Source organism: Seriola lalandi, unplaced genomic scaffold, assembly GCF_002814215.2.
Source record: "Seriola lalandi dorsalis isolate HSWRI2012SDOR001 ecotype SW California unplaced genomic scaffold, Sedor1 jcf7180002054570, whole genome shotgun sequence".
In the NCBI taxonomy this organism is placed as follows: Eukaryota; Metazoa; Chordata; class Actinopteri; order Carangiformes; family Carangidae; genus Seriola; species Seriola lalandi.
The window spans coordinates 3,574,670-3,589,403 of record NW_019525123.1 but is presented as its reverse complement, the minus strand read 5'-3'; the positions used below and the strand labels follow the sequence as shown (position 1 = coordinate 3,589,403).

Here is a 14,734-nt window from a genome sequence, read left to right as displayed (position 1 = left end):
CACACAAACACACAGATAGTGTATTGAATCAATCCCAGTTGTTGATATTTTTGATCAGATATTATTTTTTATAAATATTACCTAAAATGTGTCATTGTTGATACATTTGCTCTTTTTTTTACATTTATAGCAAGAAACAAGAATATGTGACTGTACTTGTGCTACAAAGTGTATACTAATTAAATATAACATGGCTGCAAATTGTGGATAAAATGGTCATTTAGATTAATTACTTTTTTTATTGGAATTATTTGGAATTATGACTTCTGGTATCTTATTAAAAGCCTTTTTGTGATTGTAGTACATTCTAAATGGAATTATACGTACTGTATTAGTGAGCTAAATTTGTTTTGTGCAGTTACACACAATTGTGTAGTCCTACATTATAGATACTATTTTCATGTTTACCTATGTGCTGTACATGTGCTAGCTCTGCTTGCTATTGCTGCTATTTAATACGCATTTAATATATAGCTATTCTTTCTTATGAGTGTGAATAAAGACTCCTGTAGCTTATCAGCACCCTGGTTTCAACTGTATGGCTAGACCCTTTACATTAGACCTTTCACTGTGCACTGGTCTCAGAAGTGACTAAATAAATATCTGCTGCATGTCAGAGAAAGGGAAAAGTCAGCAGCCTGAAAGTATAGTCAAAAGAGTTCAAGGCCTGTTCCTTTTCAGTGTTGTTGGAAAGTGTAATTTAATCAGAAGTGTTTTCTTGGGAATATTTTTCACTGTTCTGAGTATTTCAGGTCTTGTGGAAATATAATACTACTATTATTTTTAAAGGGAGATGACCATTTCCCTGTTTTCTTCCTTGTGATTCAATTCCACAGAGTGTATCCATTTTAAGCCAGGTTCTCAATGCAAAAGTCCTGGCCTAAGCCATTGGAAACAGCCATAGCAAATCACATCTCCCTGTCCCTTGAGTTCTGTGCACACTTTAAGGTCAAATGTTCTCTAGGCATAGCAGTAGAACTAGGCCTACATTGATTTAAACTTGGGGAAGGAGGAGTGGTAGGCTGTATTCATGTTCCCCCTGTTTTGTGAAGTACTTTCCCTTTCCCAACACACCTCACTGTCACCATTCCATAGTGTATAGCTGTCCACCATTGTCAAACCTGTGGGTTGGAAGAGGGACCTCTACCACAGATCCCAGATCAGATTAGTTAAAGGGAATGAAATGATAATCTGACCTGGAGTCTGTGGAAAGATCCCACAGCTTTATGCTCACCATACTGTAAAAGTACTTGTGCAGTTTAGCTATGTTGGCTTTGCCATTACTTCTGCATACCTGCGTGTGCATGTGTGTGTGTTTGTGTGCGTGTGTGAATGTGTGTGTACACACACTTGCTTGATACATGCAGTGCCGTTCCGTGCCTTGCAGCTATGGTTCTTGTCATTGTATATCACTTTCTTCCTATCTTTTTGTGTTTGTTTTTCTTTTCCCTCCCTTTCTGTTTTGCTTTTTGTTTTTTTTTTCCTTTCTCTCTATCTATTGGCGGTGTTGCTCGCTCTTGTCCCAATGCCCTGCCCACCTCTGTGACATCACGGCTGGCTCTGTCCAATCCGATCAGCTGCTGGTGAAGGGGGTGAATGAGACGCTGGTAGCTCAGAGAGTGGTGCCGGCTCTCATCACACTGTCCTCCGACCCTGAAATGTAAGTGGAACATCAACAACAACGATAAACCGCGCCGCGTCTCTCTCCCCCCTTCTCTTTGCCACCTGAGAACTATCACACTGAAGTCTGTACCTGCCAGGAGCAAATTCAGCACAAACAAACTCTACAAAAACTCTCAAACTACACACTCTCAAAATATATTGATCGATCATTTATGTATTTTGATATTGAGTTTATTTTCCGGTTCTCCAATTAATTCCCTGAGTCATTATTACAGCCATAGCCAATTGCCATAGTTTTTAGTAGTTTGGAATTGCTCCTGTTTAGGTTAAGGCTGTGTCATGGGGTGGTTCGTCAGCATAACTACTGTTACCACTAACACTGCATGTCAGCATCATCGATCTGCAACACTAATCCACGCCAGCTGTTGTTGCCTCATCAGTCTGCAACACTAACCAGTCCTCAGCCAGATTGATGTGTGCGCACATTGCCGGCATGCAGCAACAGCACAATCCCAGCATGCTCATCTGTAACCCACCCCCCTCTTCCTCTCCCTCCCCACCCCACCCCATTGAAGCAGGGCCCCTCCTCCTGACCGACCCATCAGCTAGCGGTTGGTTATCTTTTCCCGTCAGTCTATTTTTCTCTCTCTCTATCTCTTCTCTATTATCCGTTCGATCTTTACCTCCTTCTTTCACCTCCCTATATATTTCCCTTCCTCACCCTGTCTCTGTCTCCTCCCACCATGCCTCTCCCTCTCTCTCATCCTGCTGTGTGGTGGGTTTGCAGTTGGTTCTCCGAGGCATGAGTGAAGCATTAGTAGATCGCCGGGCGGCTCCGGCCCTTATAACTCTGTGCAGTGGGCCTGAATTGTGAGTCAATCAACACAAGAAAGCCTCTCTTTAAACATTGTCATTTTATGGGCTGCAGCCTTACAGTGTGAAGGAGGGTCTTTGTAGAAATCTGTCTCGGTGAGCTTGAATGGGCACAGTGGTGACCATGTGGCACCAAAACCCTTCAGTTCACTAGAAATTTAGCTGACATGGCAGCTTCTTTAACCACAACAAAAATTCACTGGAAGAGGAAGTAAGAGCCTGAAGACATTTGCCCCTTCCTGTATCCTGCCATCAATACAGACTATTCAGGAGCCACAGTGACTGGCTATATATAAGTTGGGTGAATACTCAAATATCCTTTGTTCAATCCTGTGGGACACATTTGTCCTTTTCATTGCAGTATAAACAGGGGACAGTGTTCTTAGCCATGTTTTGATAGTAATTGAAGGGATTAAAAGAAAACCCTTTCCAGCTGCCACTGTACACCAGTTCTTTGTGTTTGTGATTAGACACAATGATGCAATTAGTGTTGACACTGTTGGAATGCAGCCCTTTTCATCTCATATTCTGTATTGAAATACACATGTTGATGGGTTCACACTTTCCCCAATTTATGTATTCAAAATATATTTATTTCAAAATCTTAACATATGTTCTTTATTTTGTAACCTTTTAGATTTTTGGCATTATATCTTTCACATATCTTGCTGTGTCCATGATCACCATAAAAAAAAAAGAGTGATGTCTCTTGTTTAGAGACATAATGAGAAATAAGTTTTTACTAGTAGTTCTAAGATGGCCCATGTGTGTCTTTTGATCTTTCTTGCTCCTACTGACAGTAAAATGATTATCTAATATCATCCAACCTGCACCCCATTAACCTGGCTTATTGTAGTTCATATTAACTATTGATTATTGGCAGATGTTTTCATTACGCATTTTTATGTTTCTGTTTTTTTATGATTTGGGAATGAATTGATTCCTTTTTTTTTTTTTTAAATGCCCCTTTTATCTGCTGGATTCTTAGCTTTTAGCATTTACTTGAATGAGCCTTTCCCTCAAGGATGATATGGGCAATACATTAAGTTATAAAGTAGACACAGGTGATGTATGATGTGTTAAATGTAGATCTGGGTCAAATCCTACACTTTACAACTGAACTCAATACTAAGACAATTTGAAACTAAACTAATCATTTTTCATACCTTTATATCTTTGATAGGTTATGGTGCACCAGCTGATTGGCCAGATTTTAAGCAATTGGCAATAACATCTAAATAGATCACTGGTAATCAGATGATTACCATTACAGCTGCCAAATCAAAAATGAGTTTACTAGATCAGCTATTGGTGTATAAAGTGAAGCCCACCTTGCAGCTGTCAGAAAATATTGGTAGTGTTGATATCTCAAAATTTCACATCCTTAGTAATAATTTAGGAAGAATGCAGAGCTTCACCTGGCAGTGCAATCATCACTGTGGTTACTCTCTCATTACAATGTAATCACTATATTTGAAAAAAAAAAGCCTAAACCATATTTTAAATGAAAAATTCCTATTTTTTTATGATTAAGTCTTAGTATGAATGCTGAATGGGCATTATAGAAAATGCATTACATAAATTAATAATTTCAGTCAATATTTGAATCGGTTAGTAGCATTGTATAAAAAGTCTGAAAATAGCATAAGGAAAGCTGACTGCTGCATCCATAGTAATAACCTTAGACTGCCTGAGTTGTGTTAATGTGGTCAAAACCCAACAATCATTTTAGATTAAATCTTAGAATTAATTGCAGATAATGTTTGACTTATTCTGATTATTTTAATTCTGATGGAGAACATGGAGAAAACCTGAAAGACTGGTACAGTGATTATGAATGGTAAAACCATTGTCTTGCTCTCCTGCTGATTTTAGCTCAGTGAGGATATCCACTATTCCTGCCTTTGGTACCATCATGGAAACTGTCACACAAAAAGAGGTAGGAAACAGTAAATGTCAAACTGTGCACATGCCTAAAATGCATGCAGTTTGAATCAATAACTTTATGAATCTTAAAACGTATAAACTGTTATGGCTTTCTGTTTTCATGTGTAGCTGCTGGAGCGTGTAAAAATGCAGCTGGCATCATTCCTAGAGGACCCTCAATACCAAGATCAGCATTCTTTGCACATGGAAATTATCAGGACATTTGGAAGAGTTGGACCTAATGCAGAGCCACGCTTCAGAGATGAGTGTATGTAAAAGATAAAAATGTTACCTTTGTTGAACCATGTCTACATTTTCTCTCTGTTTCCTTCTAATCTCTATTTTGCCTCTCATGTGATCTTCATGTGCACTTGTGCAATAACCTTTCTTCTTCTTTTTTTTTTTTTTCTGTAGTTGTGCTCCCACACCTTCACAAGCTGGCGCTGGCTAACAACAGCCAGTCAGTGGAGAGCAAGAGGATTGACATCGCCACCCAGCTGTTTGAGGCCTACAGCGCCCTGTCCTGCTGCTGTATCCTTAAACAGGCCATGCTTAATGGTTTGGATATACGAGTCATGCTGGATTTACTTTTTATGAGAGGACTTTTATCTGTAGCCTCAACACTTTCCATATACTGGTACTTATTCAGTAAATGTTGTGAAAACTAAGGGGAAAATGTGTACTCCATATTTTCAGAGTTCACAGCTCACTCATAACTGCTGTGTGTCAGTGTTGGCTTAGGTTCAGGGTTAGCTGTTGTAACAGTGAGTCAGTGAGAAGGACGTTAGAATAACTGGTAAAATGCTAGCTGCACTGGTCACATGTTCTCCGGAACATGCCTGTATAACTGTGTGGTGGTATGTATCAGCGTGGCCCCGGTGTCTGAGTGTGTGGTTCGGTGTGTGTGTTGGCAGAGTTTGCCTGTCATTTGGCAGGAGGAGAAAGGGAAAATAAGCTCCCTCCATTTTGGGGCTAGAGGTAATTACAGGGTTACTTAAGCAAAGGAAAGGATGAGAGCAGGAGAAAGAGCGTGAGAGGAGAGGAAAGGACTGAACATCAACTTCAATCCTTGGTAACAGTCCCCAGGATAGGTCCCACGTTTACATTACCTCTGCTCTGTCTCTGTCATCCTTCTCTTCTGTTGTTCCAGGACTATTTTTTTAATATTTCTCTTTTCTCACACTCTTTTTCCTCTCTCCACTCCGTCTCTCCTCTGTGACCCCACCCCACCCACTTCCAACACACACACACACACACACACACACACACACACACACATATGCAAAGAGGAGGGGTTCATTCCTGTGGATCTTTGTCAGGCTGTGATTTCACAGTACAGTAGTGTCCAGGAGGTATAGCCCTAACCTCAGAGGTCTTTTTCTTGTAATCAGTGTGACTAGCTCTGAAATTGTACATTCCCATCTGTAAAAGTATAGATTCATTCACTTTGTGTCCCTTACAGCCCTACTGGCTCTGACATGTGGCAGAACACATGCAGTAGCGTTATAGACAAGAATAGTGTTGTGCTCTTATAGGAGGAAAATATTTGAAAATCAGAAGTGTTTTCAGCCACTGACTGATTTTTTTTTCAATATTCTGATTTATTCTAAAGTAAACCCCAGCCATCTGGTAATTCCTGGAAACACTATCCAAACTGTATTTGTAGCTGCTTGGCCTCGAAAACACCAGCTTTTTAGTTTATATGTCTTTACATGAAGTGAGAAAAACAAGACAGTCTGAAGAGATAAGGCACTGCTTCTCTACTCTGGGAATAACACATAAGAGGGTTATTACAGTTTACTTTTTTTTCACTCCTTACTTATTTTCTTATATTTTCTTTATAGGACCCATCTGCAGGTCAGCTTTGCTAATCTATATATTCAGCTGTGTTCAGTTAAGATATGTTGGTTTTGCGGTCTTTTCCATGATTTTCATTTCCAGACTGTCTTAAACTTTAAAATGACTGCCCATATTTGGCTTTCTGGAACCTGCCTGGCAGCCCAGATAATGAGGAGTTACACTTATCTGTGGTCCTGCAAGGTGCTTTGGATCAACTGGCATTTTAAACTTGTGACTTGTACTTTTATTTTATTCCACTCCTTAACTTCCTGTGCAGTCATTTCTGAGGAGGTGATGGTCAACCACTTCCTCCCTGGCCTAAGGTGTCTCCGCGCTGACATGGAGCAACTCTCTCCTGAGCACGAGGTCAGGAGACATATAGACATGGACGCACTCTCACATACACAGTGGAGATTACACATAATGAGACACTTAAAATGCACACATGCATACACAAATACAGTATCCAGTCTGCGTACTCACACACTGATTGGCCAGACTGTCTCACTCTTTCTATGTCTTACTCCCACAGGTTCTCATACAATAATGATAAAGACAGACAGTCTGACTCTTCACCTCTTTCTCAGACACACTCATACACACACCTCTACCATATTTTTCTTATTTGTGTCTCAGAATCTCATGCGATCCATTTCATGTGAGCATTTTCCCAAGGTGACTAACAATCAGCTGACTCTTTCCCTCTCTGCACATCCACTGTGTCTGCAAGGTCTGCGTAGTAGATGGATACTAGACAGGAATTATTTTCCGAACTGGAAAACATATATATATACCTACAAGGTCCTAATTTTTTCATGACAGAATTCAATCCACGCCGCCTGTTTTATACCAGTCTAGTAGTTAGAAGCATGCTGTTTACAAAGTGTTGTATAGATGGCATTGTACTCCAAGACGTAAATCATGACATTTCTACGACAAAAAAACATTTTGTTAAAACAACGTTGTAGCTTAGTCTGTCTCTGTCATATTCTCCACAGGTGATTCTGAGTTCTATGATCAAAGAGTGTGAAATCAAGGTGGAAAACAGAGGAATGGCAGACGCACAAGGGTGAGAGCAAAAAAAACCGTCCCATTCACACAGTCACTTTCTCTGAAATGATTTGCAAAATATTGTTTTTTGTTGCATGAGATGCTGTGACAGGAACGAGTGATGGCTTTTAAGTGGTAGTTAAGAAGAATTTGGATGGAGAAAAAGTATCCCTGCTGTAAAGAGAGGGGTCACTAAACAGTTCTGGGACTGGGCCCATGGTGTGGGTTTATTCCCCAGGGGAGAGGAGAACATGCAAGCGTGTTGAAACCACAATCATTATGTGGGTATCTTCACTGAAAGAGAGAGGGAAAAAAATTAGAGGAGTTGTTTTGGTGAAGCTAAGAGAGCTGGGACACTGGCCATATTGTGGGTGTCTTTTAAAAGATCTTTCTCCCATCTTGTTAACATGTGTTCAGGGCTCATTAAAAAGAAAGTGTGTGTATGAGGATGTAGAAACTGTGTATATGTCTGCATTTGTGTATGCACATAACCTCAGTATAGGGTGTGTTCTCCCAAACCCGCAGTTAAACTCGCTTGTCCCGAGAGACTTTTGTTCCTCTTTGATTTTGGCCTGTCAACCCTTTCTTCGACTTGCCTGACTATAATCGATCATTTGGATCTTTGTTTTCACAGCATGTATCTTTTAAGAAGTTTTGCAGAATGCAGATTTACATATTACTTAAGCCCTATTTGGTTCATTACTTACTTACCCATGGAATGTTATGGAAACCCTGATATCTTGTGGCGATCACAGCTTAGTGAACCTCCTTGTCAGAAAGACTTTTTCAAGTGGCATTTACATAAAATTGGTATCATTATTTGCATTTGTACTGTATGTATCACCAGGATACAATACTACAATACTCCAGTGGATTCAATTTCACAAACCTTTTCAAGGATATATGAAATTGTTTGGTTTCATGCCAAAATAGGATTTACGATTCAAAGGATTTTGACTCACAGAACCACACACAGCCCACAGTAAGATCTGGCCTTTATGACACAAAACATGACACATTTTAGTAAAAACTTGAGTTGTTTTGACATACCAGGATTTATCTAGAAGCTGTCTAATAATATTCTCCAGTCAGTGTGTCTAAATTGGCTAAACACATTGATTTTAGTTTGGTGTTGGTGTTAAGATAGGATGTTTGTCCTGTTGAACAATGGGGCTCGGCAGAATGTTGTAACTGCTCTGCTGTTTCAGAATCCCAGATAGTTCAAAAGAGGAACTTGCAGAGCCGTTAGACTGTAAAAGTCCAGGGGCTGTATTGGCAAACAGCATTTCCCCTCTTAGCAAAGTAGAATTAACGATGACATAAGCTCATCAACAGATAGTGGATAATTGTGTTTCTTTTGTATTTTGCTTCTGTTTGTCTTTAGTACATATATATTTGATAGAACAGAGCTAAACCTTGTTGCTTCATCATCAAATTCAATCTTAATGCTGTGTTTTTTTTTTGTTTGTTTTTATTTTACTATAGGTCCATGTCAATCGCCTCCAGTTTGGTGGGTGAGGATGCCAAGACCAAGTTCCTGAGCAAGATGGGTCAGCTAACCACCTCCGGTGCCATGCTGGCCAATGTCTTCCAGAGAAAGAAGTGATGGCAGCGCTGACTGATCGACCACCACACTTAGCTGATGAACCCCTGCTGTCTTTGGGAGCATTTCATTTTACTGGAAAAAGCATTGGTTCCGCTTAAAGTAAAAGACAGTCAAGTGTGTACTGTTGATTCAGTTTCAAGAAATGAAGGTTTGTTGAAAGTTGTGTTTTGTTTTAAAATCTTCAGTGCAGTAGGACAACCTGCTACTTAAAGGGGAACAGCAATGTTTTTTGCAGTGAAAGCTGAGGTTTTCCCTTTGCTCATTTTCCTCTCCTTAATTCTAAATCACGATGAAGGCGTTGTCAGGCTACAGATTTGCTTTGATGAATCAGTGTTCTTAACATTGACATTTCAGAGAAAGGGGAGAGAGATCGGAACAGTATAGAGATTCACCCAAAATGATAAATAGGGATTTGTTTCTCTGACCTTTCTGGACTTGAAAGTATCACCGAATTAAATAAAATTTTCAGTTCAGTGCTTTTGTGCAGTGTTTCAGAAGAGTTTCTCTCGTCTGTAAGAGACAAAAGCACTGCCTGCTGGATTTCATTTAGTATTTTAAACGGCATTTTGGAGCAAAAGGTTGTATGACAGTTGCGTTGACTTGCATTTGTGAGTGAAATTACACTGAAGGATTGAACCACAAAATGGCTCTCAGTCTGTTAAGAATGCCTTGTACAGTGTGTCTGTACGGCTTAGAAGTAACGCCTACTTGAAGCTGTAAAAAAAAAAAATGTCTTGCCTTTATTTCTTCAAAGTCTGTCTCTGGTTTTTTGTTTTGATAGCTTCTATTTTATAACTTATTTATGTCTTAATGAAGAAAAAACATACTTTATTCCAACTTCCAAAGAAATTTGCACTTCATATTACTATTTTGTTCTTTATTTTATATATATATACACACACACACATACAGACGGGTGACAAATTAAAAGAAAAAACCTGAAAAATCAGTAGAGAAACAGGATGACAGTGCCCCCATCCATAGGGCACGAGGGGTCACTGAATGGTTTGATGAGTATGCCATGGCCTTCACAGTCACCAGATCTCAACCCAATCGACCACCTTTGGGAAATTTGGACCGACGTGTTACACAGCAAGCACTATCATCAAAACAACCAAATGAAAGAATATCTTTTGGAACAAGGTGTTCATCCCTCCAACAGAGTCCAGTCAATGCCGAGGAGCATTGAAGCTGTTCTGGCAGCTGATGGTGGCCCAACACCTTACTAAGACACTTTATGTTGGTTTTTCCTTTAATTTGTCACCCATCTGAATATATTTGTTTTAATTCTCAGTCTTATACATAATGAAAATTGTCAATATTGTTAATGGACTTTGTTTTTTTTGTTTTTTTTTTCCGTTTTGGCAATGTGAAGTTTAAGAGAACACTGATCATAATTATTCCCTCTCTGTCCATTGCACCTTGTCTCTGTGTTGCAGTGTCTCTGATAATTATACTTTTTTTCTAAAGTGGGTATTTGGTTCTTTTTTTTTTTTTTTTTTTTTTGTTCTTTTTGGGTATGCTCTAAGAGAAACGGTAAATAACTGTATCATACACTGAACTGAAGAGGGTGGTACTCATTATGTATATTTGAAATTGGTGTCATGGTAATAAAAGATGGAGATCAGTTGTGTATTTAAGTATTTAAATGTAATTCTGGGAGCGTCATTGAATGTCTGCATGTTTTTAGACCTTTTTATTGCATGTGATAAAGCATTCCGAGTTATGGTATATGGCTCAAAGTGTTGACAGGTGTTTAAGGCAGTAAAACAAAGCAGTTTCGCAGACAAACTCTCACTCCTGCCGTCCCTGCCCCTCACGTCCAACCCTTTGATGTGGTCTATTGTCTTCTTAGTACAACAAACCAAAGTCCATCTTATGGGGCATTCCCAACAACTTACCCCAAATAAATACAGAAATAAAAGCACAGATCTGCCGTCAAGATTACACTATCTCTGAATCCAAGCTATCTATCCTTTAGAAAATTATGACATTGTTAAATTTGGCCTAAATCTTCAAAAGAAGAATCGATTTCAGTGAAATAAGTGTGCAACTGCCAATTTATCAGGATAATTAAAGCACAAGCCATCTCTTAGTGATAGAGTATAAATGAAGTGTTTGCAGTTTCAGGTTTTGGACACTCCTGACTGAACTGTAGTGGAGTACATTGATTTGTGTTGATAGTAGGAACAGGTCATGCAGGCCTGTGGTGCCGCACTCATTGCATGGTTGAACATTATGCGAGTTAGTTAAGACCAATTGATAAAGAACAGTATTTGCATATTCAGGGTAATATTCAACCATCATCACTGATAACTCACCAGGTGGACAAATAGTTGATATATGTCAGGGGTGGAACTGGAAGCCATGATATGGTGTTTGTTGTCTCATTCCTGTGTGGGTGTGCATGTGTGTCTATGTCTATAGATATGTATGTGCAGAAACACATTCCTGATATGTGTAATTTGCATTCAGAGTAAATGATTTTGTTCTCTGCATGTTAAAACAACCTTCTGCTTGCTGAGACCCTTGCTTGACTTTTCCGCATGGGTGTGTGAGGGGGGCAAACAAATATGTGTACCTGCATGCACATGTAGGTGTGAACCTGTGTTTGCTGTATGTGAATGTGTGTTCATAAAGATTCTCCCAGCATTTTGTTGGTGTGTAGAAATGGCATCAACCGGCAGCTCTTACTCACGTTGGTCACTTGGGTGACTCACAGATCACATCTGTTTCCAAAGCAAGCAGAAGCAATGCAGATCCAGTCCTGAAACCACCGGAACATGGTGGCTGGGCTTTAATGTTATTATTCCGCTGTGTTCTGTGGAATAATCTGAGCGCCATGTGCATGTTTTTTCTGCCCTTAAATGTGTGAAGCTCCCTCTAAAATCTTCGTACCAAAACAGGCTGTGGCTGCTTTCTACTATAGAGTGAGTAATGGGAACCATTCAGCGGCTTATGACATGCCTGCGTGTGTGCATTTTGTGTATATGAGCTGTCTGGAATAGGCCCACTTCATGAACTTTGGCTTGTTGTAACTGATGCTAAGCAACTGAAGCCACATACTTACAGAACTGTGGAGTCTGTGCACAGGTCGCTTGAAGTATGATGCTTGTAAACCAGCATGGTGTCTGCCTGCAGTGGACCTACTTTTTTATACATCAAAACAAGCTTCATTTTGACTTCTGTGTTTGAAGTGGGGCTTAACAGGGACTTCTCTTTGCTGCCTGTTAAATTTTTTTGTTAGGGGAGGACCTCAGTGTGAATGTTTGGGGTGCGTTCAGAGTCAAGCTGAGGTTTCTTATTGCTAAAACAGTCACATCTGGCTCTTAATTGCTACTGTGCAAGCTTCAGAGGCCCCACCACAAAACAGCTTCTCTCAGCATGTTTTTACAGGAAGAGGGCGAGAGGGAGGACAGAACCCATTACCTTCACTGGCTTAGTGTAAAACTTTCATTATTCTTCCACTTTCTCCGCTGTTAAACTGCTTATGAGTTAAATATTCCTTTAAGCATCCACCTCTGCCAGTTGTGGTGATTATGAAACGATCAGCTGGTTTTTAGTCATACATTGTTATGGATACAGAGGATAAAGCTGAGGATTTATTTTTCTGAAATCTTCTGTAATATCACTAATTCAGAAACTGTGCAACTGCAATGTCACACATTAACACATATATCTTTATTACTTGTAAAAAAAAATTGGCTGTCTCTTTTATTTTTCTTTTATCTCTCAGTCCAAATTACAAATGAAGATTTCTTCTATTTTTAAAATCTTTTTCTCCTCTCCTCTCTCGTGCCGATCAACCCCTCTGTTTTGTCCATTCGGGTCCCACACATGCAATTTAATATTTGCATAACTGTCACCTTGAAGAGAACATGTTCTCCACTATCTCAAACCTTCCCTCTCTTGACTTGCCAAGGTAGGTTGGGTCAAATCTGCTATGCAAATTCAGAGGGAAATAAACCCAGTGTTTTTTTGTTTTTTTTCTCACTCTCTCTCTTCCAGCAGAGAACAGATGCAGTATTTCCTGGTGCCACTATTCTTCTAAATAAATGACATTTGTAGACTGTAGATATAATCATAACAGTTCCAGGACCCCACACTCCAGGAACTACAGTATGCTGAAGTCAGCCTACTTGCTTTCATGATGAATGGCACATGCAGGAAGTTAAATCTTTGAAAGTGACCACATGCTTTGCCTCTAGGTGTGTGGGGTCATATCTGAATTCATCTCTGGCATGAGGTCATAGCTGCATTCATTTGGCAATTCTCATGAGAAATGTTATGACCAACTCTTTCAAGAATAAGTTGCACTGTCACATACAGAAACATTCAGTGACTTTTTTCTTTTATTCCAGTGTGTATAAAGGTTCATGTTACCACGATAATCTTACATGACTGAAAACAACTAAGTGCCACATACACACTCATTCAGAAAGAAAGAAAAAGATCAGTCCATGGAGCCAGGGGGGGGAGAGGGGGGTGAACTTTTTTTCCTTTCATATGACAACGTGGGAGGAGTTCCCACCCTCCCTCAGTCATTCGCTCAGTTTTTTACAAGCTGTTGCATGCAACCTTCTCCATAACGCGTGGGTGAAGGCAGAGAGGGAGATGAGAGGAGAGGAAAGGTGGGAACTGCAACTTCCCAACCGGGAATGAAGGCGCAAGAATGCCCTGTGAGACGCTTTGGAGGCTCCGCTACACAAGAAGTAATTAACTGTGAGGAAATCTGAAGAAGAATCGGATCTTGGTGCTCAGAGTCATCTTCTTGGCTGAGGAAGAAAAAGTTTGTCTCAGAAGGAGTCTTCATTATCCAGCAGAGATGAGACTGACCTTCTCCACAAGTTGGATATTCCGAGGCTGGATAACGTGTGTACTCGTCACCTTTTACGCACAGGTAAAAACACACGTCTGCTACTAAAAAGTTCTTTGAGGGAGTGTGCTTGGCATGGAAAAGAGTTGATGATTACTTTATGGTGTGCTGTCTCCTTTACACTACTTTTCAGAGGCTGTCAAATCTTATTCGAATGAGTGGCAATGCAAAATACTGTGAGTCATGATGATTTTTTCTTCAGTAGATGGACAAGACGTGTAACAGTAAACCATGTATCAACACGTCAGATAATTTGGATGAACTGGTGAGAGGGGGTTGGGGATGAGGGGAAGGTTGAGTTTTTAAGCCGGGACACTGACTGGAAACAGTTGTGTTTGGGTCGAGTCCACCTCCCCAGTTCTCACCGCAAAAACGCCGCTGGCAGCTGGATGCTCCCCTCCCTCCACCAAACATTCTCTGCCGGTCCAGAGGGGACCGGCGCGGGCCAAGTGGCTCATCGGGAACCCCGTAAGCTCCGCCAGAGGAGAGGTTCTCAAAATGAGGCACAGGGACGAATAACTGTGCTACAGGGATCCCAGGAAAAAAGCCACTGTTTTTTTTTTATTTTTTATTGTTGTCTACAATTTACAAGAAACAAGCTACAAGAATGTGTTTGTTTTTATGTTTCGCTGTCACCATCACATATAGCGTCAATTTTATAGGAAAAAAGTGAATGGCCAATGACATGATGTTGTCCATGTTGTTGTTTAGTCCAAGCAGCTAATTCTGTCCAGGTGGAGCAGTTTATAAGATGTGGTTGTGGTGGTGGGACTGCTGGGCACCAGTGATCTATCACTGCCTGTTTGTCTGTATTACTGTAAGCCAGCATCGTTATGACTTTGACTGGAACAGGCGCACTTTCTTCCCTGTTTTTCTTCTCTGCTTCCCCAAAATGTGTTGCAAGAGATGATGACTGTGGGGGGTGTGTGTGTGCGTGTGTG

The 14,734-nt window shown here is 40.2% G+C and overlaps 2 protein-coding genes across 6 annotated transcripts in view; both read left to right on the top strand.

Moving 5' to 3' along the window:
• relch (RAB11 binding and LisH domain, coiled-coil and HEAT repeat containing) overlaps positions 1-10,544 on the top strand; it is a 36,952-nt gene extending 26,408 nt beyond the window's left edge. For 2 of the 5 annotated variants that reach the window (XM_023416928.2, XM_023416927.2), the window contains 7 exons: positions 2,411-2,493; positions 4,372-4,435; positions 4,552-4,690; positions 4,837-4,953; positions 6,539-6,627; positions 7,260-7,330; positions 8,797-10,544. In XM_023416928.2, the coding sequence (XP_023272696.2) occupies positions 2,411-2,493; positions 4,372-4,435; positions 4,552-4,690; positions 4,837-4,953; positions 6,539-6,627; positions 7,260-7,330; positions 8,797-8,917 (684 nt within the window). In that variant the 3' untranslated portion in view covers positions 8,918-10,544. Of the gene's footprint in view, positions 1-1,577; positions 1,661-2,410; positions 2,494-4,371; positions 4,436-4,551; positions 4,691-4,836; positions 4,954-6,538; positions 6,628-7,259; positions 7,331-8,796 lie in introns of those variants that run through there. The other 3 variants (XM_023416924.2, XM_023416923.2, XM_087176827.1) reach the window with 2 other exon arrangements.
• A 2,962-nt stretch (positions 10,545-13,506) lies between these two features.
• tnfrsf11a (tumor necrosis factor receptor superfamily, member 11a, NFKB activator) overlaps positions 13,507-14,734 on the top strand; it is a 14,225-nt gene continuing 12,997 nt past the window's right edge. The window contains exon 1 of the mRNA XM_023417041.2: positions 13,507-13,817. Coding sequence (XP_023272809.1) covers positions 13,743-13,817 — 75 coding nt within the window. The 5' untranslated portion in view covers positions 13,507-13,742. The remainder of the gene's footprint in view (positions 13,818-14,734) is intronic.